The sequence below is a fragment of the Neovison vison genome, chromosome 3 (genome assembly GCF_020171115.1).
Source record: "Neovison vison isolate M4711 chromosome 3, ASM_NN_V1, whole genome shotgun sequence".
In the NCBI taxonomy this organism is placed as follows: Eukaryota; Metazoa; Chordata; class Mammalia; order Carnivora; family Mustelidae; genus Neogale; species Neogale vison.
In genome coordinates, this window is record NC_058093.1 from 78466203 (window position 1) to 78492576 (window position 26374).

The 26374-nt window shown below is 39.7% G+C and overlaps 1 protein-coding gene across 1 annotated transcript in view; it reads right to left on the minus strand.

Moving 5' to 3' along the window:
* The window catches only part of FRZB (frizzled related protein), a 31319-nt gene extending 16962 nt beyond the window's left edge, over nt 1–14357 (minus strand). Inside the window, exons 1-2 of the mRNA XM_044242491.1 lie at nt 13301–14357; nt 6093–6140 (exon numbers count right to left, since the gene is read on the minus strand). Of these exons, the coding sequence (XP_044098426.1) occupies nt 6093–6140; nt 13301–13778 (526 nt within the window). The 5' untranslated portion in view covers nt 13779–14357. The remainder of the gene's footprint in view (nt 1–6092; nt 6141–13300) is intronic.
* Nucleotides 14358–26374: the final 12017 nt, after the last annotated feature.

Sequence of the window (26374 nt, forward strand, 5' to 3'; positions counted from 1 at the left end):
CATTCGAATACCTGCCTTCAGTTTCTGTGTTGACTTGACAGACCAAATGATTCAGTGGAATAAAACTAAAATTGTTTTTTTCCCAAATTCTACATTATGGAAACCAGAGGTGATGTACTCTTTATTAGGGCAGTGGGTTTACAATAATAAAACACACTCACAAATTGGAAGCTGTTCAGACTAAGTCATTATCTCAAAAAGAAAGAAAGAAGAAAAGGAATGAAGGAAGCGAGAAAAAGGAGAAAAGAACTGTTAAACTTTCAGGCAAAGGATAAATTAACTGGAGTGAAAGAATTTCTTTTCCAAATTCCAGGCCAAACAACTTGACACTTTTGAAAATGGGGTTATGTGGGTTACAATGTTTTTGTACCTTCCTCATTCCCTATTTTATCAACCCGGGTGCTCCATTTTTCCAAAGCATCAAATTTTGAGTGTGAATAGTTTCTACTTTCTTTACAGAACAAGTGAATATGTCAGTGCCCAAGCTGAATGAGCTTGGTTTTGCCTGTTTGTTGGTTGGTTTTCATCATTCCTGTTATACCAGGGAACAAGAAAACATTTGTAAAAGGGGAACAGTAAACACTAAACCCAGGAAAGGACATTCATTCCAGGTAGTTTTACACATTGAACTGTTTGTGTAAATTATTTATAGTATTGTTGATGCCATCTTCTTTCATTGACACACTGAAGTACTATATTATTCTAACCATAACTTCTGAACAGTTTGATAACCCATGCCTGCACTTAACCAGAATGTTGACTTATCAATTGTACTATATAATTGTGGTTTGTTTTGATCAAATATAAAGTTGGAGTGGTCATTAAAATAGAACCATGGCTGGACACCCATAATTTCCAGCTGATTTTATGATACTGCATGAACATCATTCTCAATTGCATCAAGAAGGTAATGAAATAATTCTAAACAAGTCATTTTCATTCACTTATGTTTTTCACAATATAAATGTTTGTTGTGCACCTTTGGTAGACATTGCCTCTGGTCAAACTCTTGTCACTCTGACAAGATTCAGTGGAAATCAACAGTGAATACTGTTTCAGTCTAATGAAAATTGATGTCTCAAAGTTATTTACAATTCAATAAAATAAATATTCTACTTCCACGTACAAGACACTTTACAAGACAAATATACATGTGTGGCTCAGTCAGTTAAGCATCTGACTCTTGATTTTGGCTCAGGACATGATCTCAGGTTGTTTCGAAGGAATGATTCTGATGAGCAGGCAAGTGAACAATTTAAGTGATTCTTTTGGTATTAATAGTCTGGTTTGTTTTAGCATTAATATGTAAAGATATGGGATTCTCAGTAGAATAAAAATGGTATTTTCCCTCTAAGTTTCCATTTTCCCTTGAATTTGGAGAGAAGTTTGGAGTTAATGGTATTTAACAAAGTCAGAAGGAAAGTTGAAATTCAACGTTGATTGTTGATTGGCCACTACAAATAAAACCAGACTGATTACTTTCTACTGGGAACTCTTGTTTCTCACTCTCAGATCTTCCCTTAAGCCCTCCCACCATCAGCATCTTCCACAGCTGAGAAAGAACACTATTCTATATGACCTAATTCCTCCTGCTTTTCCTCCATTAAATATTTTTATCATGACAGAGCTTCAACACATTGAAAGACCATTAAATCTGGGGAGGTTTTTGTATGTGTGTGTGGCGGGGTGGGGGGGTAAAAGTATAATCATTATTTGTTTTTACTTTGAATGGCAGGTGTTAAGAACTCAAGGAGCTGTAAAGAAGGATAGGATGTGCTCAAGGAAGCATGTCTAGTCCAAAAGGAAAGGATATGTGGACTGTGGAGGCTAAATCAGAAATGAAAGCAAATGTAGAAAAGAACTTCCCACTAATCTTAAGGTCATGGAGGGGAATGACCCCTCTCTCTCCCATCCTCTCCCTCTCATATAAATAAATCTGAAAAAAAAAAAAAAAAGACACCTGAAAGGCAGGACACACAGACCCAAATCAATGCAAATTCCTAGAGGAAAGTGAAATAGAAAAGGTATATAGTAACTAACTGTAGTTATAATGTTCTTGTAGAAGCAAATACAGCACTAATCATAGAAATAAAAACTAGAAACAACCCAAATATCCAAGAACGTTAAAATAATGTGTGGTATATTCATATGATAAAATACTATACAACAATGAAAATCCAGAAGTACTACCATATACAGCATAGTAAAGAGCAAAGGAAACCACATATGCACACGTGCATATGAAGAACCAGAAATATCTCAATATGTACAGGTAAAAAATCAGATGACACAAATATTAAAGTTATCCAACAATAATTTCAAGGCAGTTTTCATAAAAATTCCCCCAAAAGTAATAGTGAACACTCTTGAGATGAATGGAAAGATAGAAAGTCTCAAGAAAGAAATCTAAGATACAATGAAGAACCAGTTGGAAATTTTGAATGTTGAAAATTGCAATAACTAAAATAAAAAATTTACTGGATGGGCTCCATAGCAGAACAGACATGATCAAGGAAAAATTCAATGAACTTGAAGACAGATTAAAAGAAATCATCTAATCTGAAGAAACAGAAAAGTTCGGGAGGAGAATAAACAGAACCTCTGGGAGCTGTAGGACAATAACAAAAGCTCTAACATTCACATCATCATGAAGTAGAAGAGAATGTGCTGTAAAAATAAATATTTGAAGAAATGGTTGCTGAAAGCCTCCAAATTTGACAAATGCAAAAACTTATAGACTCAAGAAAATCAATTAACCCTAAAACAGGATAAATCTAAAGAAATCAAATGTCCAGACAGAGCATAATCCAACTACTAAAAACTAAAGACTGAAGAATTCTTGAAAACAACCAGAGAAAATTGATGCATTATATATAAGGGAACAATGATTTGAATGACTAACAATTTTCCATGAGAAACATAGAGGACAGAAGTAAGTGGAATAACTTTTTTAAGCACTGAATGAACTACCAACCCAGAATTCTATACAGTGAAAATGTCCTTAGGGAAAAGGTGAAAGGTAGATATTTTCAGATAAAGGAAAACTAAGAGAATTTATTGCCACCAAAACTGCTCTAGAAGAAGTATTGAAGGATGCTCTTCAGGCAGAAGAAATACTAGAAATCAGGGAAAAAAATAGAAATTAAAAATATCTGTGTAAAGACAGTAAGCTATTCTCCTATTGAGTTGTTTAAAACATTTTTAATGTCAGGGTTCCTGGGTGGCTCAATTGGTTAAGCATCTCCAACTCTTGGTTTCAGGTCAGGTCATGATCTCAGGGTCATAAGATCAAGCCCCCTGATCAGGCTCCATGCTCAGCACAGAGACTGCTTGAGATTCTGTCTCTCACTCTGCCTCTGGCCCTCCTCTTTCAAAAATAAATAAATATTTAAAAGAAGTATTTTTTATGCCTAAAAGAAAAAATTCCAAGTTACATATTCTCATGATATATATATATATATATATCTTGTGATATATCTGTATGCTGCATATATGTATGTGTGTGAGAGAGAGAGAGAGAGAGAGACTTTCACATAATCCAAAATAAATTAGGAAATAGAAAACAGGAATGAAAAAGAGAAGGGACAAGCAGAAAAGAAATAATAAAATGGTATATCTAAATACAAACATATCAGTAATGACATTAGATGTAAATGGTTTCAACACATCAATCAAAAGACAAAGGTTGGTAAAATGGACAAAAGATACCAATACTAACAAAAAGTGACCCAATTATACCAGGTCTACAAGAAGTTTATTTAAAACATAGTAATATAAGTATGTTAAAAGTAAAAGGATAAAGATTACCTTGCAAATACTAATCAAAAGAAAACTGAAGTTAATTAATATAACTATTTATAATAAAGTATAAAAATTATTATAAACTAATTATTATTAGTAGTATTAATAATAATTAAAGAAACAGACTTTAGAGCAAATTACCAGACATAAAGAGGGACATTACATGATGAGGGGTCAATTCCCCAATTAGACATAAAATACTAACTGTGGAAGCACCAAATAACAGTTTCAGAATACATAAAACAAACCTGACAGCCTTGAAAAGAGAAATAGTAAAGACTACAATATTTGAAGACTTAAATACTAATCTCAAAGTAATCAGTAGATCTAGTACACAGAAAATGGGAAAGAATATAAAAGTACTAAACAACAGTATTAATTAAACTAATTGACATTTAAAGAACATTCCACTTAGGATGCCTGGGTGGCTCAGTCAGTTAAGCATCTGCCTTTGGCTCAGGTCATGTTCCCAGGGTCCCATGATCAAGCCCCACAATGGGGTCCTTGCTCAGCAGTGAGCCTGCTTCTCTCTCTCCTCCCTGTTTGGGCTCTCTCACTCTCTCTGTCTCTGTCTCTATCTCTCTCTCTCTCCCCAAATAAATAAATAAATAAAAGAACATTCTACCCAACAACTGCAGAATATATATATTTTCTTGCCAAGTGCAGATAAAACATTCCCCAAGATAAATCATATCCTGGGCCATAGATTAAACCTTAACAAATTTAAAAGGAACAAGATTATACAAAGTATGTTCTCTAGTCATAGGGGAATTAGAATAAAATATAACAACTTAAAGTAAAGAGAAAAATCTCCAAATAGCAAATTTAACAGCATAATCCTAAGTAATTCATGAGTCAAAGAGGTAGTCTCAAGGGAAATTATAAAATATTTTACACTGAAGAAAAATTAAAATAAAACCTATCAAGCTCTGTAAAAAGCAAATAAAGCCATCCTTAGATGAATACCTATAGCATTAAATTACTATACTAGAAAAGAAGAAAAGTCTCAAATTATAATCTAACCTTCTACCTTAAGGGGGAAAAAAAGACAGCAAAATTAAATCCTACACAGGCAGAGGAAAGAAATACTGAGTGGAAATCAATAAAATTGAAAAGAGAAACAATGGAGAAAAATCAAAGGAACCAAAAGATGGTTCTTTATATCCAGAATACAGCACTACTTTAATAGGTGTGAGCTACCACTCCACACCTATTAAAATAGCTAGGATTAAGAAAATGAAAACCTGAAAATACCACAGGCAAAAAAGGATCCACAGCAACTGGAACTCTTACATATCGCTACTGTAAAACTGAATAACCATTTTGGAAACAGTTTGGCTATTTTTTACAAAGTTAAACACATTACCATATAATCCCAGTAATTCTATTCCTAGATATCTGTCCTAGAGATATGAAGACTAATGTTTTTTTTTGTTTTTTTTGTTTGTTTGTTTGTTTTTAAGATTTTATTTTATTTATTTGAGAGAGAGAGACAGTGAGAGAGAGCATGAGCGAGGAGAAGGTCAGAGGGAGAAGCAGACTCCCCATGGAGCTGGGAGCCTGATGTGGGACTCGATCCCGGGACTCCAGGATCACGCCCTGAGCCGGAGGCAGTCGTTTAACCAACTGCGCCACCCAGGCGTCCCGAAGACTAATGTTTATACAAAAACTTTTATACAAATGTTTATAGTAGGTCTACCCATGACTGACAAAAACTAGAACCAGCCTGACGATCCTTCAAGACATGAATGGCTCAACAAATAGTAATGGACTCAAGGCATAAAATATTTGGCAATTAAAACAAATTGATATTGCTACATGCACCAACAACTTGGATAAAGCTCAAAGGCGTTGTGATAAGTAAAATAAACCAAACTCAAAAGGTTACATACTCTACCGTTCCATTTATAAGATCATCTCAAAAACACAAAGCTAGAGAAGGGAATAGATCAGCGATGACCAGTGGTTAAGGGTGAGCGGAGCTTGACATTATGAAGAGACAGCATGAGGAAGTTTCTTTTGAGGAGATACAACTGTATCTTTATCATGGTAGTGGTTACACAAGTCTATCCATGCATTAAAATCCACAGAACTCATAAAATCCACACAAGTTTTAATGACCAAGAGAAAAAGTCAATTTTATTATGTGCTAACTTTTAAAATAAAATTAAAATGTTTAACTTTACTTTCAAAACACAGGACACAAATGCAGCCATATAAGAGTTGAGTATCTAGGTTACAAAGACAAATTTGAACACAAATGAAAACTGGGAAGATAGTGATATACTCACCACTGCTGGCTCCTCTACAGTTTCCATTACTAGAATCCATAGGAAAATCTGAAAGGTGATAGAATAAAGAAAGAATTATAATTTATTCATTATTATTTCAAAATTTCCCATGCAAAAATCTAATTCAGTCATAAATTTAATTTGAGTAAGAACCCAGGAATCTCAAGGAAGTGGATTCTTATTAGTGCCATGACCTTGCCACGCTATTACTTAGAGATCAAATAAGGACAAGACCTATTCTTTAGTGTGACTGAGAGATGATACACTTCCTTGAATCCTCAACAACTGTGAAAATTTCAGGATTTAATAAGTTTTTGAGTCTCACGAAATTTCTGACCCAATAAAATCCACATACATATTAAGCATTCACGCAACACTTGTGTTTTAACTAAAAGAAGTCCATACATCTCTTCAATAAATAGATGTATCACACATGACTAGCTTATATTTAAATTCAGGAAAACATCCAGACCACATTCTCATGCCCTTTGTTACCTATAAACTAAACAGTTCTTCAGCAGAAAGCAAGCATACCATGCAAGGACCCCTCAAGCCAATGCGATTAATAGACATAGGTGGAAATGGCCAGTGACTCCACCATAATCCCAGAAAATGGTAACAACACACAGTAAATAGTACTTATAAAAAGTTTTTCTGGGTTCTAGTTAAGAACTCAGCCTCTAGGGAATAAGACTGCCTCAGCAAAACACCATGCTGAATTTGCTGCATGCCCCTACATATTCTTATTGATATTGCAACTCCATACTTTTATGTTTAAATTTTGTACTAACATTTTATGTTTAATGAGTTTAGTATCCATTTATCCTAACAGAAAGTAATGTTCTTCCTCTGTCCTTTTTCCTTATAGGCTGTATCATGAATAAATTAAAAAGGAGTAGCTCAATATCATTTTAGGACAATAGCACTCCAATTACAATTAATGAGTTACTTTCTCAGGCTTAGTAATCATCATCTGGGATGAACTTTTTTGATCTCTTTTTAACTTTTATTCATCTGGTATTTAAAAAGCTATATACAAGGAAAGATAGTAACTACCAAAAGAAAAAAAGGGGGGGGCAACAAATACTTGATTCCAAAACATTAGGTTCTGCTCAGTCATATACTATTAATTTTATGACTTTTATTCTATTCAACAACTTTATTAATGATAAACATAACCAAGTGTTAAAGCAACATGCCAACGGCTTATTCCTGAGTCCAATAATCATGATAACACGTATTTAATCCATACACAAATGATCTCTCCGGGGTGCCAGGGTGTTTCAGTCCATTAAGCAGCCAACTCTTGATTTTGGCTCAGGTCATCATCTCAGGGTCATGGGATCCAGGCCTGCCTGGGGCTCCATGCTCATCAGGGAGCCTGCTTGAGAATCCCTCTCCCTCTGCTCCTCCCCTGCTCATGCACACACACACTCTCTCTCTCAAATAAATCTTTTTTTAAAAATGAGCTTTCTATAAATGAAGAAATTATATTAATACACATGTAAAGTAACTGTTAAGTGTTGAATGGTTTAAATAAAAATGAAAAATACATCTCTTTTCCTGGGTTGGGGGGAACCCTTGATACAGTTGAACCTAGGAAAGTGGTTTTCTTCTTTCATTATTATTCACAGGAAAATGTTCCTGTTTTTAAAAGTGCTTAGAAATCAGTTGTTAGAATTAAAAGAGGGGGAAAAAGGTTGTCTGGTCATAAATAATCCAAAAAAAATTGTATTCAGAAAATTCAACTTAGGAATCCCAACAAAATCATCCTACATTAAAATCCTACATCCTACATTAAAAGGCATTAGTAGGTTGTATGCCCCAAGGATAGTCATAGAAGCTTCCTAAAGGAGGTGGGGAAGGTTGGTTCCACTTAGAAAATAACATGTGTAAGAAGTATGGAAAGAAACTACCATACTCACCAAGGGACCTGCAAGTCTCCAGAGTGGCTAAAACAGAAGTGTGAGCAGGAAGAAATGAAGCTAGAGGGGTAAGAAGGGATGAGGTCATGAAGGCTAGAGACAGACACCAAAGGATTTTAAGCAACAAATCTGCAGTTCAGAATGATCATCCTCTTGGAATATGGAGGGGCAATACTGAGTGTAAGCAAGCCAGTTATTCTCCTGTGGCCGTAATACGTGTGAGACATGTTGAAATCCGAACTAAGAGAGTAACATCAGAGAAGGAGGGGAGGAAATTGGATTCAGAGTAGATCCAGTAACATTTGATATCTACTGAATGCAGGGTAGGAAGGGGTAAAGAATAAGGTAGAATCAGGGTGCTGGGGGGGTTCAGTCAGTTAAGCGTCTGCCTTCGGATCAGGTCATGATCTTGGGGTCCTGGGATCGAGCTGCGTGTTGGGCTCCATGCTCCGCACGGAGTCTGCTTCTCCTTCTTCCTCTGCTCCTCCCCCTGCTCATGTTCTCTCTCTCTCAAATAAATAAATAAAATCTTTTAAAAAAAAAAATAGGGTAAAATCAAGGCTGACTCTCAGGCCTGGAGCATGCATATGGGGCCTCACAACCATATAAAAAATACTAGAAAAGAATAGGCAGATGAGGTAAGGAAATGAGGAGTTCACTTTGTGGCATGATGAGATTGAGGGGCTCTGGGTTAGCTGTGAAAGTCTGGAATGCACCCTGTTATCTCAAAAGGGCACTGAAGTACTTATCTCTTATCTCTTGGAATCCCTGTCCAGGGCTGTCTTTTATTCTCTTAAACTACACATAAGTGGGCTTTCAAAATACAATGGACAAAATTTGAGCCTTTAACTGAAATCTGATAGTCAAAAGACACAGATTCTTCCTTAAGTTATGAATCACCTCTTTCTCCATGAGATGGGAAGTGTAGTGGATAACGGATTCTGGCTTGAACCTTTCCTCTTAATAGCTTCATGAACTTGAACAAGTCACTTACATGCCTCAGCTTCCTTTTCTTCAAAATGGAAATAATAGTACCTACCATGGAATTTTAATAAGTTGATAGGCATAACACACTTAGAACAGCAGACAGAATATGTTTGCTTATTCTGTTGCTGCCAAAGACCCCTCTCCTGAGAGGACACGTCCTCTCCCCTCCCGGAGCATGCTGTTTTTGCTAAGCACTTACCCTCTGCTTTGCCATTTCTTAGTCACTACACATGAATAGTTCTTTTGTTCTTCTCTGTTCCCAGGGTCAATCTCAAACGACTTGCTCAAGGCCTAACCTTAGTGGCAAAGCTAGAATTCCAACTAAGGGCCTCTACCTCTAAAACTGGGAAGCTGCAGAAACAGACCCAGTTCTTAATTATTCAAAACTGTCTCTTCTTTCTATAAGCCTCATGGAAAGACAAAGGCCAAACAGAAGGGAGTCAATGATGCTATTTATAGCAACAACTATTTGGAAGTTTGATAAGAATGAAATAGAAAATGAATTATTAAAATCAGATTTGGGGACTACGAAAGATTCTGTTACCACTAATTCCGTTAGCTACAATGAAATACCAGAGCTCCCGGAGATACTCTTGTCCCTACCCCATCCAGAGTACCTTTCAACATTTTAGGGAATGACCGGTCCTCAGAAATGTGTTCTCTCCAGCCTTAATCTAAAATTTCCATTTCTCCTTTCCATTCCATTTTCCTCCTATCACACTGAATAATTCTTCCTTCTTGGTATTTGGCCCCTCAAATATTTGCAGACCAGGCCTAAAGAAAAGGCTGCCTGTTCCTCAGAGCACAGAGAAATGACTCCACGGCAGCGCCTGCATGGGAAAGCTGGCGTGGGGCAGGCAGGCAAGAGACGGCCGGGAGACGTGTTGAGCAAGAGCCGGGGTGACAAGCTACCACGGAAACCAGCAACGACTGAGCATAGATTATGAAGCCCTTGGCATGACGAGCCATGGGCGTTGAATAAATAGCTGATGACTATCATACCATAAGTTTTCTTAAATTCTTGATCTCTCTGTTTCCAAGATAAACTATTTGTAACTAACAGACATCCCTCAGACTCCTTCTTTCTTCCTGGTGCTCCCAAAGGAAATTATTCTTGAGCCTGAGGTCCAAAGTCCTTTTGCAGAAAGTGCAATATTAAGCTTATATGTTCAGAAGGAAAATCGGCTTTTCCACTTGGTTCCTGGTGTGCAGCTTGGTTTCCGGAGCTGAAGTGATCGAAGTTCTAAGCTGTATCTGCACTGACAAGCATCCCATTTCAAAAAAAGAAAACCTCATCTTGAGAGAATGACGATTATCATGGTGGAAGAGTAGCACAGGCTGTTTAGGGACTATGTCTCAGGGACTAGGCTGCTTCATTTCATCCTCTCCATGCCCCGGGGATGTAGAGGCAGGCTGTCCCCATGGTACGGCCCAGAAAACTTTCAATCAGAGAGCTTACGGAATTTCCCCATAATAACACTTGAGAGGAAGCAGAGTCCAGATTCAATGCCTGGTTGGCCAGGCTCCCAGCCCATACTCCTGACTTGCCACATGTACTTGCCACAAGTACTGAAGACTGGACCAGAGGTCTTCATTCAGATAAAGCAGTTGTGCGTGAAGCCCCAGCTCTACAGTAAATAAACAATGTGGGAAAAGGAACACATGTAATGTGAATTTGTTGGTAATGGTCAGGATTGGAGACCTTTTTTTTTTTTTTTTTTAACGTATGTTGGCCTTAGTATTTTGAAAGCAAAAAGTAGTTCGAAGCACTACTCCATTTCAATAGACTTTGCTTTGTGAATGGGCCTAAACTTGTTTGTGGCATCATCCTGAGCTAGGAGCGAACAGACCCATGCGAATGGTAGGATTTCAAAATCCTCTTGGCATCAAAGGAATGTGAAGGGTGGCCCCTTTCATTCAGGGAGACCTCATTTTTGTATTCAGCTGGATTTTAATCATAAAACATAAGTGATTCTGTTTATACCTAAAGGGAGAAAAAAAAGGGCTTCATGAACTATCATATCCCACTGAACCAAAGAGTATATTGCATCGTAAATTAAACTGGCCACATATGGTACTTACTAAGTAATTCCAGGTGCCTGACAGTTTGACCCAGGATAGGGAATGCAATTTTCAGCAAGCTGGCCTCGGAAGCCAGGAGACCCTTGGGGTTAGAATCCACCTCTCCGTTCCCCATCCCCACCTCCCCTGCGGCTCCCTCCTGCCACCGGTGTCTCTGACTCACAACGAAGCTTGTGGTAAAGGGAGCCGGTCACAAAAATACGGTTCCCACTGCCACCTAACCCTCTGTATTTTTCTAGCAAGGATGCTGTCAACAAAGCAGATATTATGGCATTTTAAAGCAGCTCAGAAACCAGGTCCTAAGGACTGACAAATTGTTTCCATGCATGGCCTATTTGAGTGTTTCAATGAGGCAATTGTTCTGCATTTGGTCCCCAGTGATAGGTAATTCAGGGACACTTAAGAAAACTGCTTCCCATCCATACGGACCATGGGTTTTGAAAGCTGTTACCCTTGCCAAACCTCTCTCGCTTAAGGTCCATTTCTAAGAGAGGTTTCAGAGCAAGTCTTTTCCTTTAAGGGGAGGAAAGCATTTCAGAGTGAGCCACAGTCACCTCATTCCTAGTCTTTGGCCTGAGTGAAGCACCAGCATTTAACTGATTCTAAGGGTCTGGCAAACCAGGGCAACAACTGACCAGGCTCTTCCAGTTTCTGCACAGCCTGTGATGTTAGTGAGTACAAAGGCTCAAGAGCATGCTCTTAGCCCAGAGATTAATCAGAAATACATTCCTTTCTGCATATAGTATACAGCCAGTTCTTAGTTCTTGATTAAAATCAAGAAGACAATAGGTCTATATAAGACCTAGAGGATGATGGAAAAGCTGCTAGAATCTTTCTGTTCAGTGTTGGTTTTGCAGCTATTTGTACTTTTTGCCTCTTTGCTCACTTTCCATGAAGAGGGTCAAGGTGCACAGAAAGCAATTTTTCCAAGTCAATTCTCTTGACAACCAGGAACTATTACCTAGAAATGGACTAAGGACGTGAGCATAGGCTGGACAAGCTGAGAGGTAGAAGGAAAAAACTGCTGCCCAGGAAACGAACAGAGAAGGCAATTAAGTCATCGCATCTAGTAACAGAGTTCCTCTGGGAAGGGGATGAAAAGGGACCCACCACAGAAAATATGAAATTATATGAAGGGTGAAATTTGAGTTCGGGGGTAATTGGTAAGAGTGATATTGAGTGAGAATTAAACAAATCATAGCGAACTAGGTGTAGCTGAGGTCTTCAGAGTTATGAGCGTCATAATTAGACCAAACACTAGTAAGAAAACAACTTGTGATTGATTCTATTAAATGTAGAACTGCAATCAAGCTTTCCGGTACGGAAAGATTAAGATAGATGTGTGGTTGATGCACACACAGAACAAAGGGCATGAAATAAAGTATTAAAGGCATATTTGCAGAGTTTAACAATGGGATAAGGAGTGAGATTAAAAATAACATTACATGAGTGAATGATGATAGCACGCCTTAAATATAACTCTTTTCATCCATATGTCACTTACAAAAGGACTTGAAGGCATGTGGGAATGTGAAAAGAGCCCAGCAATTTCCCTTCCCCAGCTCTGTGGCTGGGAGCAAGTCACAGAAGCTAATTAGCAGTGCATAGCAATGTTTCACAGCTGTTTCAGTCTGGAATAGAAGAACAATTTATCTCATTGAAAGGAGGGGGAAATTTAAGGTGAAGGTAATTGCTCCAATTGGACTTTGAGCAAACACAAACCACTAACATCTGTGGGTTAGAGTAAGGTTACTGAAATTATCTAGGCATTTCTAATAATTAGAAGAAAATGGTGCTTCAGTTTTCTGTTCTTGCCACACAGTCTTGACAAGCAGCTAACACAGTAAAGCTATGGAAAGGGGAGGATTGAGAATGCAAGAGAATCCGGGAAGGAAGTGCAGTGCCTGTAAACAGATTGAGACAGTAAGGAAGGAGCATCACTCATCCAAGATGTGGCAACGAGGACACGTAAAGGATGGAAAGTGCAGGGTCAGTGTTGACAAGTGTGACCAGAGTGGAATGAAAGATTACCTACTGGCATGGAACTGGAAGAGAGAAGAAAGAAGTGGTGCCCCACAGAGGAGTGACTAAGAGAAGCGACCCCAAGAAAACAGGCAGAACTAGAAAGCCAAAGGCAAGTAACAAAAACTCAAGAGAAGAGAGGAGCCGGGTGGCTGGAGGTCAGGAGAGAGGCTGGGCCGGGTCAGGACTCACCCGCTCCGTCCGCGGTGACGATAGCCTCGGGAGAGATGCACACGCCACGGTCATAAACAGGCAGCTCCTCGCAGGCCAGACTCTCGGGCCACGAGTGACGGTACTTGATAAGGATAGGCTCGCAGCCCTGCCGGGCCCGCTCGCACACGGACTTGCAGGGCTTGATGGGCTCGTGCTGGAAGTCAATGGTGCAGATGGGCGCGTACATGGCACAGAGGAAGAAGAGCAGATCGGGACTGCAGTGGGTGCCCAGCAGACCTTCGAACTGCTCGATGGCCAGAATGGCGTTGGCTTGGGTGCTGTGGTGCAGGTGGTTGGGCATCTTGGTCATGTTCCAGGGCAGGGACTTGCACAGGGGGATGCGGACGGGCTCACAGGCTGCAGCCCGAGCTCCGGGCACCCAGAGCAGGCAAAGCGCCGCCAGGGCGAGCAGCTCGGCCCGCAGCAGCAGCATCCCTCCAGGACTGCCACAGACCATGATCCCGGCAGGACGGGGCAGGGTGGAGCAGTGCCGAGCACGCTGAGAGGCCCGCTCCGCCGTCCCCTCTTACCCCCTGCAAGTGGACACAATGATCTGGGAGCTTCTCCTCCCCCGACGATCTCAGTTTCCTTGGATCAAATTCCCCCAATGGGGTCCCACGAGCTCCGCCGACCTCCTGCCGCCGCCGCCCCTGCCGCTCTGGCTGTTCTTTCCCGACGTCTAAGCCTTCTGGGGCAGCAGCATCTATTTATTCCTTGCTCCCTCTGGCAGAAGCGCCAGACTTCGCAGATGAATCCGATTAGAGGAAAACAAGAGGAAGCGAGGGAGAAATAAAAACAAAAGTAGAATTCAGCGGAGGCCCTTGGAGCTCTGGACTGTCACGTCCCCTGGATTACGAAAAGGTGCTAACAGAAGCATGAAATTCTCCAACGGAGGGAGGGGCGGGGGATGGAGAGGAAAACAGAGGGAAAGACTCAATGCGGGAGGAGGGGGCAGTTGAGAGTTCTCAAGTCTTGTAGGCTGAGCAAAAAGATCCAGCGCTTGGCGCGGGCTGCCGCAGCTGTTGGAAGGACCCGCCGGCCGCAGGAGCCCGGACGCGAGGTCCGTGCCTCCGACCCGCGGCTCTCCACTTTCCCACCTCCTGGCCCGAGAGGCAGCTCCGCCCCCCCGGTGCAGTCCCAGCCTTCCGACGCCGGCTCCCGGGAAGGGAGCGGGGACGGAGGAGAGGAGGTCTGCCGGTTGGAGGCAGAGGGACGGAAGCCTCGAGAAGCAGCCAGGATGCTACAGTCCGACACGGCGCTGACTTGAGACATGTACCCCTTCCCCGTCCCCACACTGGCTCCAAAGAAGAGCCCCCAGCCCCTCGCTGAAAGCCCACCCCGATCCCAGAAGAGGACCCCAAGCCCCCACTGTTTCCTGGGGAGTCTGCCCAGGCTCCCTCCCTCCCTGGAGGTGGCTCTTTCAGCAAACTACAGTTTGACCTCTGCGGATCACCAGCTCTGCAGAAAGTCCGACCTGAGTAGGGTGGACTACAGCAATGTCACTTTAAGTGTCCGGGTCAGAGAAAACACAGCCCCTTGTCTGCAGCGGTGGAGGCTTAGGAACCCAGAGGTTAGGTCTACAGAGTCTGCATTATGAATAACAAAGTGGGGGGAAACTGCCTTTCAAAAAAAAAAAAAAAAAGGAAGAAGAAAGAAAGAAAAGAAAAATACTGCACATAATTACAACTAGGCCACCAGAAGAAACAGATTTAAAACATTTTTTTTGCCCTGCAGAATTAGAACTTTTGAGTTTTGTTTCTTAAGGTTAAGAATGGAAAACTATCTGAAGTATTTGGATATCTTTTTCCTCTGATTTTACTCATTAAAATAAAATGGCTCTAATTATTTATCTCTCATCACCAACGATTTCACCTAACACTTGAGAAAACTGTGTAGGAAGACGACACTGCAGAGGTAATAGTAATCATGGTGGTGCTGACAACAATCAAACCCTTCCCATCCAAATTAGCTCAATCTAAAGAAGAAAATAGAAAACAGATCCCCTCTGGTCTGCCCCTTCCACTCTAATGAGTGGTCCCTCCTCCTTCCTCTCCCCTCTCCCTTCTCCAGGCGTATTGTAAATGGAATGACCTTCAGGGGTCCTGCACCCTGCCCTTTCACCCAGCAAAAGGATTGCAGAATGTCAGAAAACACAGCCTTCATTGAGAAGAGAAGGAAACAAACCCTAAAACAATACAGGAAGTCACCTTTGCTCTGCATCATTGAAATATTTTGCTGCTTTCGTCCAGCCATTTCTCACGGTCAATCAGAAGCAGAAAAGATGCCTCCACTTCAGAGCACACGGGGAGATGCTGGTTTCCACTCCCCAGCATTGACCTGACAGCACTTACAAAACAGCAGTGCTCACTTGGGTTTATGGAATTTTATCTCTGAAATGACCAGAAACAGCACAGTTTATGACTAAGGTAAATTTTTGCAGAAGAAAGTTTGTTCCACTTAGGAGTGGCGGGTGGGGGGGGGGGACCACAGCTGATGATAGATAGGGAATCATTTAGTTAGGATACAAACTTTGTCTACAATTATTTAATGCCATGCTTACATGGCATTTTTAAAAATTTATTTATTATTTTATTTATTTTTATTTATTTATTTTTGTTCTCTTAAGAACAAAGCCAAAAATACAGAAATGACTTAGATGAAAAATGATATAACAAGTACATTTTGGGGGAACAAAATTGAAAACAGTCAGTATTAGAGCATTTGCGGGTTAATCTGCATCTAAAAATGTAGCTGGGGTTTTCAATAAACAAGAAAGAAGAAGTAAAGAGTAAACATAATAGATTGTTTGCTATATATGTTCTGCTGTTTAGTCTAAGTCTTACAATAGAAGAAACAAACTAATTGTTTTTATGGTTCCACAACTATCAGAAATAAAAGCTGCTTTCCTTCCCCTTCACAGACGTTAATTACCACTTTGTCTAACATGTCCCCTCACAAGGTTTCTCTAATCCAAATGTGTCTTTACCGAAACCCAAAATAAATTTCACTGCTTCCTAGAAGTCTTTTTGAGTATACTGCCTGGTTCTGTTCATTTTTCTAGTTGGTTCCTCTTGAACTTTGTTCATTTTTGTGAATTATTCTTTTAACACCTGTCAATTTACTGCTTTAAAATTTTTCCTTTTATTATTTCATCTGGGTGTGCTCTGCCTTCCTAAACGACATGTATGATTTTTTTTCAAGAAGAGCATTCATCTTTTGATGAATCTTTTTCTTTTGAAATGGGCATTTGAGAAATGTGAGCAGATATAATTTAGCCTGCAATATTTTAAGTATTAAAATGTAAATGTCTAAAAAATAAAAAAATAATAAACATCTTAAAAAGAAATAACATACAATTTGAACAAATAGTGATGGCGAAGTTTGAAAAATAGGCTATATAATCATGTAGGAAACTCTAATTAGATAAGACAGTGTCCATTAGTGGGTGAGCCACATTCATAAGAATGAGTGCCTTCCAACAGCCCCACATTCAGAGAAAATGAAGGGAAGGTTGAAATCTGGTTCCTCAGAGGATATGGGTCATAGGTAATTTGTTTCTCTGTTGTTATTTTGCACGGTTTTACTTAACCAGTGTTGAACTGACAGAATCCTTCTGTAACAGCACACCTAGGCTGCATAAAGTCAGCTGACTACTTCAGACATCTCCCTGGATCTACTGAAGATATGTAAAGACTTTGCAGGCAACACGTAAGTGGCTGGAGAAGCTTTTACATGATGTTTTGATTTGCACAGCAATACGGATTCTTTAAAACTCACTTTTTAGAACTAAGGGTGAAAATCAAAGATTTTTGCAGGAGATTTTGTATTGGAGAAAGTTGTCAAGATGACAAATGCAAATTTACTAATGTACTAAGACCCTACTGAAAAACATTAATGAAGACCAGATTCCAAGACCCTAAAAGGCTCCCTAAAAAGCTCCCCAAAACACATCCAGTGCCCTTGATGGGTGCCAGCACGGGGAGTAACCACATGGCCCGGACTCTCTGAGAACTGCAACATAGCACCCGCCCCCCAGCACCTACTGGGGGCTGTGAGTCAGTTTTGGGCTCTCAGCTGCTTAGGAAGTGCCTCCAGACCTGTACATGGCCAATCAGTCTTCTCAGAATCATAGCACCATAGTCATGGGCATTTCATCTAACTTCCTGACAAGTGATTTCAAGAAAAGATCTTCTATATAGAATTGTTGGATCACTCCATCGTACCCTTGAACCTGATATAATATTGTCTGTTAACACTGGAATTAAAAGTAAAATAAAATACCGGGGGGATCTGGGTCGCTCAATTGCTTAAGCGTTGGCCTTGGCTCAGGTCATGATCCCATGGTCCTGGGATTGAGCCCTACATGGGACTCCCTACTCCGTGGGGTGCCTGATTCTCCCTCTCTTCCCCATTCATGCTTTCTCTTGCTGTCTGTCTCTTGTCCCTCTCTCTTCCTCAAATAAATAATCTTTAAAATAAAATAAAATGAAATAAAAAATACCAAACAGAAAGAAAAGAAAGGAACTTCCTAGAGGTTTTCACTGTGAAACAGCCATCTTTCCAAAATTCAAATTTGACCAATTAAAAAAAAAAGAATTTGTAATTCTTACAGATTTGTAATTTGTAACTCTTGTCAATAATTTAAGTGTCAACATTTCTTTTTCATCTGTCTAAATACACTTTAAACTTACCCCAGTGTTGCATTTGTAAGAGGATCCACATCTGTCCCTTAAGAAAGTGTGCTTACGTTCTTGCAAGCAGGGCTAGTATGTGAACTAATTAACTAGTACAGCATGGTCATTGATCAGTCTGAACGAGTCTAGTCCCATTCTGTACCGACTGGGGATCAGCCCTATGTAGCCAGGGAGCAAAGGAACTAGTGTTTATTGAGTACCTACTATCTGTGAGTCACATAAGCCATTCCATGCTTTGCAGGAGGTATTAGTTCCAAAGACAAAGACACTGAGTCTCAAAGGAATGGAGGAATTTCCCCAAGTTCTCACAACTAGAATAGAACTGTTCGGAGGTGGGACTTGAATCCATGCTCCTTTCCCAACTCCAACAATCACATTTCTTTTTTTCTTTTTTTAAATTGTTTTATTTGAGAAAGAGATTGAGAGAGAAAGAGAGCATGAGAAGGGGGAGGGTCAGAGGGAGAAGCAGAATCCCTGCTGAGCAGGGAGCCTGATGTGGAACTCAATCCTGGGATTCCAGGATCATGACCTGAGCCGAAGGCGTCACTTAAGCCACAGAACCACCCAGGCGCCCATCTCTCCCTAGGCAGAGAGGATCTGGGACCGTGGCTCTCTGTGGACCTAAGTTTCAGCCTGAACCCTGTCCTCACTGTCAGACATTGGCTTTGCCTTCCCAGGAACAGAATATGAAGCCTTGCTCTTCAAATGCAGAGACCTTGTTTCGTGTTTCATTCAAACTGTTCTGTGGACCTTGTAATTCCTCAGGTTCCACTTTAGGATGAAATTACCTTTCTGGTCTCCAAACAATCCAGTAAAAGCTTCCTGCCGGTGAGCTACATCAACATCAGGGCAGGGATTGTGCAGCAAAATCGCCTGCAGGACTTGGGAAAACTCGGATTGCTGGGCCCCACCCAGTTTCTGGTACAGTAGGTCTGGGGCAGGGCCTGAGAATCTGCATTTCTCATATGTTCCCAGGCGATATGGTATTGCCGTCCAGGGACAACACCTTGAGACTCACCCTTTTGAATGAGATATGAAGTCTTGACTCGCCCTTAGTAAATTTTGCATACTATAAATCTTTCATTATTTTATCTCCTGGTGATCTTTTCTTAGAAGGAATTTAGAAACAAAATTTCAGTAAAGCAGTCTGACAGCTAAATGACACTCTGAAGGGGGACTGGGGAGGAAAAAAGGACTGGATTTCCCTCCTAGTTACTCAAAGGGCAACCCCAGAGCCTCAGCGAGACTGGACAATAAAATCAGCGGGCTCTCTCACCCTCCTGTACTTTCCTAAAGGAAAATAGCACCACTCCACCCCCACTGCAACAAAAGAACAATAGACCGAACTTCAAAGAAGTTCCAGGAGTCACCATAGTATCTTAGTAATGGAATGAACCTCAGCGATCTAGCCCACCCACCTACTCCTCCCCATCCAACCGCCCAGCCTTTCCTGCCTTATTTTGGAAAAAACTCAGAGATAAAAATCGCTTATGCAAAATCATGGAGTCAGTTAATGGCAGTTAATGGTGCTCAATTCAAATGATCTTTCTATGTACACCACCCTTCTTGATTGGCAACACCAATGCCTATACCAAATATGTATGTGTTCAGATTTCACAATCCCTTAAAATCATCCAAACCTTCCAAACAGCCCAGATGGATTTGGGGGTTGAGAAGGAGAGGTGTGGGACACGTCTGAGTGGACCCCAGACTGTACTGCTCCCTCTGTCTAACATCAGTTGAAACTCAAATGATCCTGAATTTCTTTCTAATCTCCCTTTGACAATATTTAATTACAGATGATGTCTAGAATACTCTTTTGCCATCTTACTCTAGAACAGACCTGTGTGTTTGAAAACATCTTACATCTTATATCTTTAAAAGTCTTTAATTTTCTCCCTAGCTCCCCTCTGACGGTGAAGGGAAGTCAAGTGGCACACAGGTTGTTCCAACATCGGCTTTAGGCTTATGGCTGAACAAGTGAGCAACTGACTGTGACCATCAAGGCCAAGTCAGAAAAGCCTTAAAATAATTCTCACTATATTGGAAATCCTGCAAAACAATCAATAAGAAGCAATAACCCAGCTAGCCCTCAGTCATTTGTGAATTGTTAAATGTGAGCCATATAACTCATGTTAAACCTGGAAGATGAATTGTTCTCTTCCATGGATACATAAATATTAAGAACATCAATCTGCCAACTTGGCAAAGATATCAGTTACTAAAGCCAATGAATTTTTTTTTTTTAAGTCTAAAACTGTTTCCTCAGTCTTGAAGAGTAAATGTTCATCAGAATATCAGAAATGGCTACTGACAAATTTCTAGGGTTGAAATGAGGTATTTCAAAATAAGTTAGCCAATGTTAAGCCCTAAATCTTAACATGGATCCTCCTAGCGTTAACAGTACCTTTCCTGGGACTAGGTTTATTACCCTTATATCACTAATCAACTAATTTACCCCACGTGGGAATCCTGGCCTGCTAACCTTCTTGCTACCCCAAGAATATTAATCATCCTATTCAATTTTTCCCCCTGATCCTTTCTAATTGATGTCCTTGACCCTCAAGGTGGCCCTCAGTTACTTTAGTCTTCCCGTCACTAGCTAATAATACTACCTTTGGCTGATACTCTTTCAATCATTCCCTCCATTTTTCCATCATAAAGAATTGGATCATGAGGAGGCAAATGCAGATGTTATTTTATTCTTCCCCTCTCCCTTGTTTTGTTATCTGTCCGAAATTTGTCCCGGGAAATCTACTTTCCTTACTCAAATTTGGGCTCCTTTCTTTAATATATTTGTTCCCTAAGTTAGAAACAGAAGAGCTGGAATTCACTCAGCACCAGAGGATCAAGTCTTGAATTTTGTAGACTCTATCATAATAACAAATACTTACACAGCACTGACTGATTTACTACATGCCCGGCACTATTAAAGCATCTAACTCATTTAAGCATCACAACAACTTTATACCATAGTATCATGATTATTCCCATTTTATGAACGAGGAGGCTGTGCCACAGAATAAATTGTTTTCCCAAGATCCCATGACTTAGTAAGAGGTCATATCAGGATTCTGATTCAGACAGTCCTCTGCATGAGAAGTTACTCCTCCCCTAGGCACAATGTCCACAGGGAGAGGTTTGGGATTGTATAATATAACATAAGCACTCTACATACTAAATTGCATACTATTCCTCAGATATCTTTTTTTAATAACAGTTTTATTGAGATATAATTTGCATAAAATTTATAAAATTCATTCTTTTAAAGCATACAGTCCAGTGGTTCTTAGCTTATTCACAGTTATGTAACAATCATCATTATCAAATTTAGAACATTTTTGTCACCCCAAAAAAGAAACCCAAACTCATTAGAATCACTTCCCATCTCCCCCTTAATCCTTTCAGGCCTAGATGACAACTAATCCATATCCTGTCTCTACACATTTGCCTATTTGAAACATATATATGCATTTTCATATAAATGGAATCATACAATATGGGTTCTTTGTGACTGGCTTCTTTCACCTCCTAAAATGTTTTTAGGTTCACCTATGCTGTAGACAAAAAGTGGGAAATACTGAATACCTGTCAGCCAATGGGCACCTGTTTTGTTTTGTTTTGTTTTTTTCCCACTTTGGGGCTATAATGAATAGCACTGCTATACCATTTGTGCACACATTTTTTGTGTCTGGACATAGGTTTTTGTTTCTATTGGGTAGAACTCAGGAGTGAACTTGCTGAGTCACATAGTAACTTCATGGTTAACCTTTGGAGGGATGCCAAATTCTTTTCCAAGTAACTATACCATTTTGCATTCCTACCAGCAATGCATAAGGGTTCCCATTTCTCCACATCCTCGTAAACACTTACTGTAAGTATCTGTCTTTTGTGTTATAGTCATCCTAATGAGTGTGAAATGGCATCTCATTGTGGTTTTGATGTGTCTTTTCTTAACGGCTAGTTATATTGAGAATCTTTTCAAGTGCCTATTTGCTACTTCTATATCATCTTCAGGAGAATCTCAATTCAGACCCTTTGCATTTTTTAATTAGATTGTTTATCATTGATGATTTGTTCTTGTTTTATTTTGTTTTGAGTTGTAGGCATTCTTCATAGTCTAGAGACAAGTCCCTTATCAGATATATCATTTATAAATATCTTTTCTCATTCTATGGTTTGTCTTTTCATTTGCTTAATAGTGTTCTTTGAAGAAAAAGTTTTTAATATTGATGAAGTTTTATTTAATTTCATCTCTTGTGAATTTTAGTGTTATATTTAAGAAGGCTTTGAGTAACCCAGATCACAAAGATTTATTCTTTTGCTTTCTTCTAAAAATGTTATCATTTCAGCTCTTGATTTTGGGCTATGATCCATTTTTAGCTAGTTTTGGTGCATTGTGTGAAGAAGGGGTCCAACTCCATTCTTTTGCATGTGCCTATCTAGTTGTCGCAGCACTGTTTGTTGAAAAGACTATTCCTTCCCCATTTCATTGTTTTGACATCTCCATCAAAAATCAATGAACAGGGGCACCTGGGTGGCTCAGTGGGTTAAAGTCCCTGCCTTCAGCTCAGGTCATGATCCCAGGGTCCTGGGATGGAGCCCTGCATCAGACTCTCTGCTCAGCAGGGAGCCTGCTTCCTCCTCTCTCTCTGCCTGCCTCTCTGCCTACTTGTGAACTCTGTCTGTCAAATAAATAAATAAAATCTTTTTTAAAAAATCAATTAACATAAACATAAAGGGTGTTTCTGGATTCTCAATTCTATACTACTCATGTCCTGATATCCTGATTCATTCTAATGATAAGTAGCAAAGACCTTAACACCAACATTGGTTTTGTCTTGAAAAATTTGTCCTATAAAGCCTATCTTCTTTGAGCAATCTCTCAGAAATAATAAGGTAAGACAAGAAGATTATAACTTTCAAATACTACCCTGAATGTATGACTGATATGTTATTAATACAATATTATTAACTGAACACAGTAGCAAATAATTTTTTGAACCCAAAGGAAAAGCATCTGGTTAAAGCCATTACTTATAATGATACATGACAGTCTCCAGGAAAATTCTTGGGGAGAATTATATTTCCTATCTCTCTTATCTAGATAAAAATTTGTTTTTACTTATATCCTTTATAAGAAATAGATTCTAAACCTATCTAGAATATATTTAATAATTATCATCCATTATAAGTAATACTTCTTTTGATACTTAATATTGGCTGTCAGTCTGATTGTGTACATTACTAAAGGAACAGAGAAGTAAGAGTCTCTCCAATTCCTTGCTTGACCTGATGAGGTTTAAGATTTGATAGGACTTGGGGCACCTGAGTGCCTCAGTGGGTTAAGCCTCTGCCTTCAGTTCAGGTCATGATTTCAGGGTCCTGGAATTGAGCCCCGCATGGGGCTCTCTGCTCAGTGGAGAGCCTGCTTCCCTTTCTCTCTCTGCCTGCCTCTCTGGTGATCTCTCTCTCTCTCTCTGTGTCAAATAAATAAAAAAAATCTTAAAAAAAAAAAAAAGATTTGATAGGACTTTGCGCACAGGTCTTCTGAGAAACCATCCTTTTCCCCTAGTTACATCATCTGAAAGGCAGCTTGGTACATGGAAAATTTTCCCAGTGAGAATTTGAGAAATATTTAATATGGAGTTAACGTCACTCACTTATTCAATCTGAGGTGAAAAGGGAAATGTGGACAAAAAAAAAAAATCAGCCATCCTTTCTCTTGGCCTGCCAAAAATAAAAACCTGGCAAAGTTATGAAAACAACAACACATATGAAGACCAGTTAAGGCCATCCAGATACTTTCTGAGCACAGAATTTTTATAAATCCACCTCCTGTCTTTTTTTTTTTAAGATTTTATTTATTTATTGAACAGAGATCACAAGTAGGCAGAGAGAGAGGGAAAGAGAGAGAGAGAGAGAGAGAGGAGGAAGCAGGCTCCCCGCCGAGCAGAGAGCCAGATGTGGGGCTCGATCCCAGGACCCTGGGACCATGACCTGAACCGAAGGCAGAGGCCTTAACCCACTGAGCCACCCAGGTGCCCCTCCACCTCCTGTCTTGATGGAAGTTCAGATTTTGAGTTTTCACTAGTAACTGCCAAATGAAAACATTTTAAATTCTTTAAATATTTTGCAAGAGTAAGACATAGTACGTCTTGGATTTTCTTTCTCACCAATTTTGAAACTAAAGAGATTTTAATTTGTAAGCATAATATAATCTGCTTTAAGTGAAAACAGTTTACTTGCCTTCAAGAGGACCTTGGAGGGGAATGTCCATTGACATCTACTTACACTGTTTTATAAACAATATAAATGTTTTCATATTTTTTATTACGATGATGAAGATGGTGATTAACACAATGACAATATAGTTATTAAGGTTTAGAAATCTGTGTCCAATAGCATCAAACTGGAAAAGATACAGAAGAAACATGAAGCATCTTCTTTGGGGGGCAAGGATGGAATATAATCTCTGGAAAAAGTTTAAAAGAATATTGTTGTTCTGCAAATAATCCAATCAAGAAATGGGCAGAGGACATGAACAGACATTTCTGCAAAGAAGACATCCAGATGGCCAACAGACACATGAAAAAGTGCTCCATGTCACTCGGCATCAGGGAAATACAAATCAAAACCACAATGAGATATCACCTCACACCAGTCAGAATGGCGAAAATTAACAAGTCAGGAAATGACAGATGCTGGCGAGGATGCGGAGAAAGGGGAACCCTCCTACACTGTTGGTGGGAATGCAAGCTGGTGCAACCTCTCTGGAAAACAACATGGAGGTTCCTCAAAATGTTGAAAATAGAACTACCCTATGACCCAGCAATAGCACTACTGGGTATTTACCCTAAAGATACAAACGTAGTGATCCGAAGGGGCACGTGCACCTGAATGTTTATAGCAGCAATGTCCACAATAGCCAAACTATGGAAAGAACCTAGATGTCCATCAACAGATGAATAGATAAAGAAGACGTGGTATATATACACAATGGAATACTATGCAGCCATCAAAAGAAATGAAATCTTGCCACTTGCGACAACGTGGATGGAACTAGAGCGTATCACGCTCAGCGAAATAAGTCAAGCGGAGAAAGACAACTATCATATGATCTCTCTGATATGAGGAAGTGGTGATGCAACATGGGGGCTTAAGGGGGTAGGAGAAGAATAAATGAAACAAGATGGGATTGGGAGGGAGACAAACCATAAGTGACTCTTAACCTCACAAAACAAACTGAGGGTTGCTGGGGGGAGGGGGAGTGGGAGAAAGAGGGGTGGGATTATGGACATTGGGGAGGGTATGCGCTTTGGTGAGTGCTGTGAAGTGTGTAAACCGGGCGATTCACAGACCTGTACCCCTGGGGATAAAAATACATTATATGTTTATAAAAAAAAATAGAATATTGTTGTTCTGAAGAAGAAAATTCATCCATTCATTTCCTAAACACTTGTTGCTGGCTTTTTAAGTTCCAGATAGTTTTAGGTGGAATAAATAGCACAATTAACAAAGCAAAGTCAGGGCCATCATAAAATTTGCACTCTAATAAAATTTTTCTCTACAAAATAGAAAAAACTGTAAATGATCAGCCCTATATCTTGACCAAGGAAGGACTAAGTTACAACATTATGTTATGGCAAGAAAGAGTTATAATAGATTTAAAGAATGTTCCAGGTAGAGGTTGGTAAAGTCCTGAAGTGGTTCCCTTAAAAATTAAGTTACTATTGAGAGACTATCTTTCTCTTCCAAGAGTGTGGATGACTCTACTTGCAAATCAAGCCACAAATTTTCCTCTTATCTTCAGACAGGACCCCTGCTTAATGTGGAAGACAGAGGGTGTGGGAGGTGAGGTTTAGAAAGAACTAGCAGGTAGAAAATGATTAAGTAGGCATTTTTGGTATTTCATATAACCAGCTTTTATAAAACAGCTTACATTTGACTGACATACTGCCATGTCGGTGTTTATATTTATTTAGTCACCTTTCATGTAATAATACCGTACCAGAGTACACTTGAAAGAATTATTTGTCCTACAGGTGACATTTAGTGTTTCATTTCACCAGATTATAGGTCCATGTATTATTTTTATTTTTGTTTCTTTTCCCACATTATCCATGGACACGTTTGGGGTGTTTTCCCCCCTCAGGAAATTGCATTTTCTCATCTCGATAGAAAAAATGTTCACAGAAGTATCTGTAAGACCCTAATTGCCAGGCCTGTGCAAGCCACAAGGAACTCTCTGTGACCCAGCACTGCATCTCTGAGTCAGTGTGTGATGCTGGTGTTACAAATATCATTTATAGTGAAAGATTAGGTGGGGAAATTTGCAGTGCTTTACACTTGCAATGCA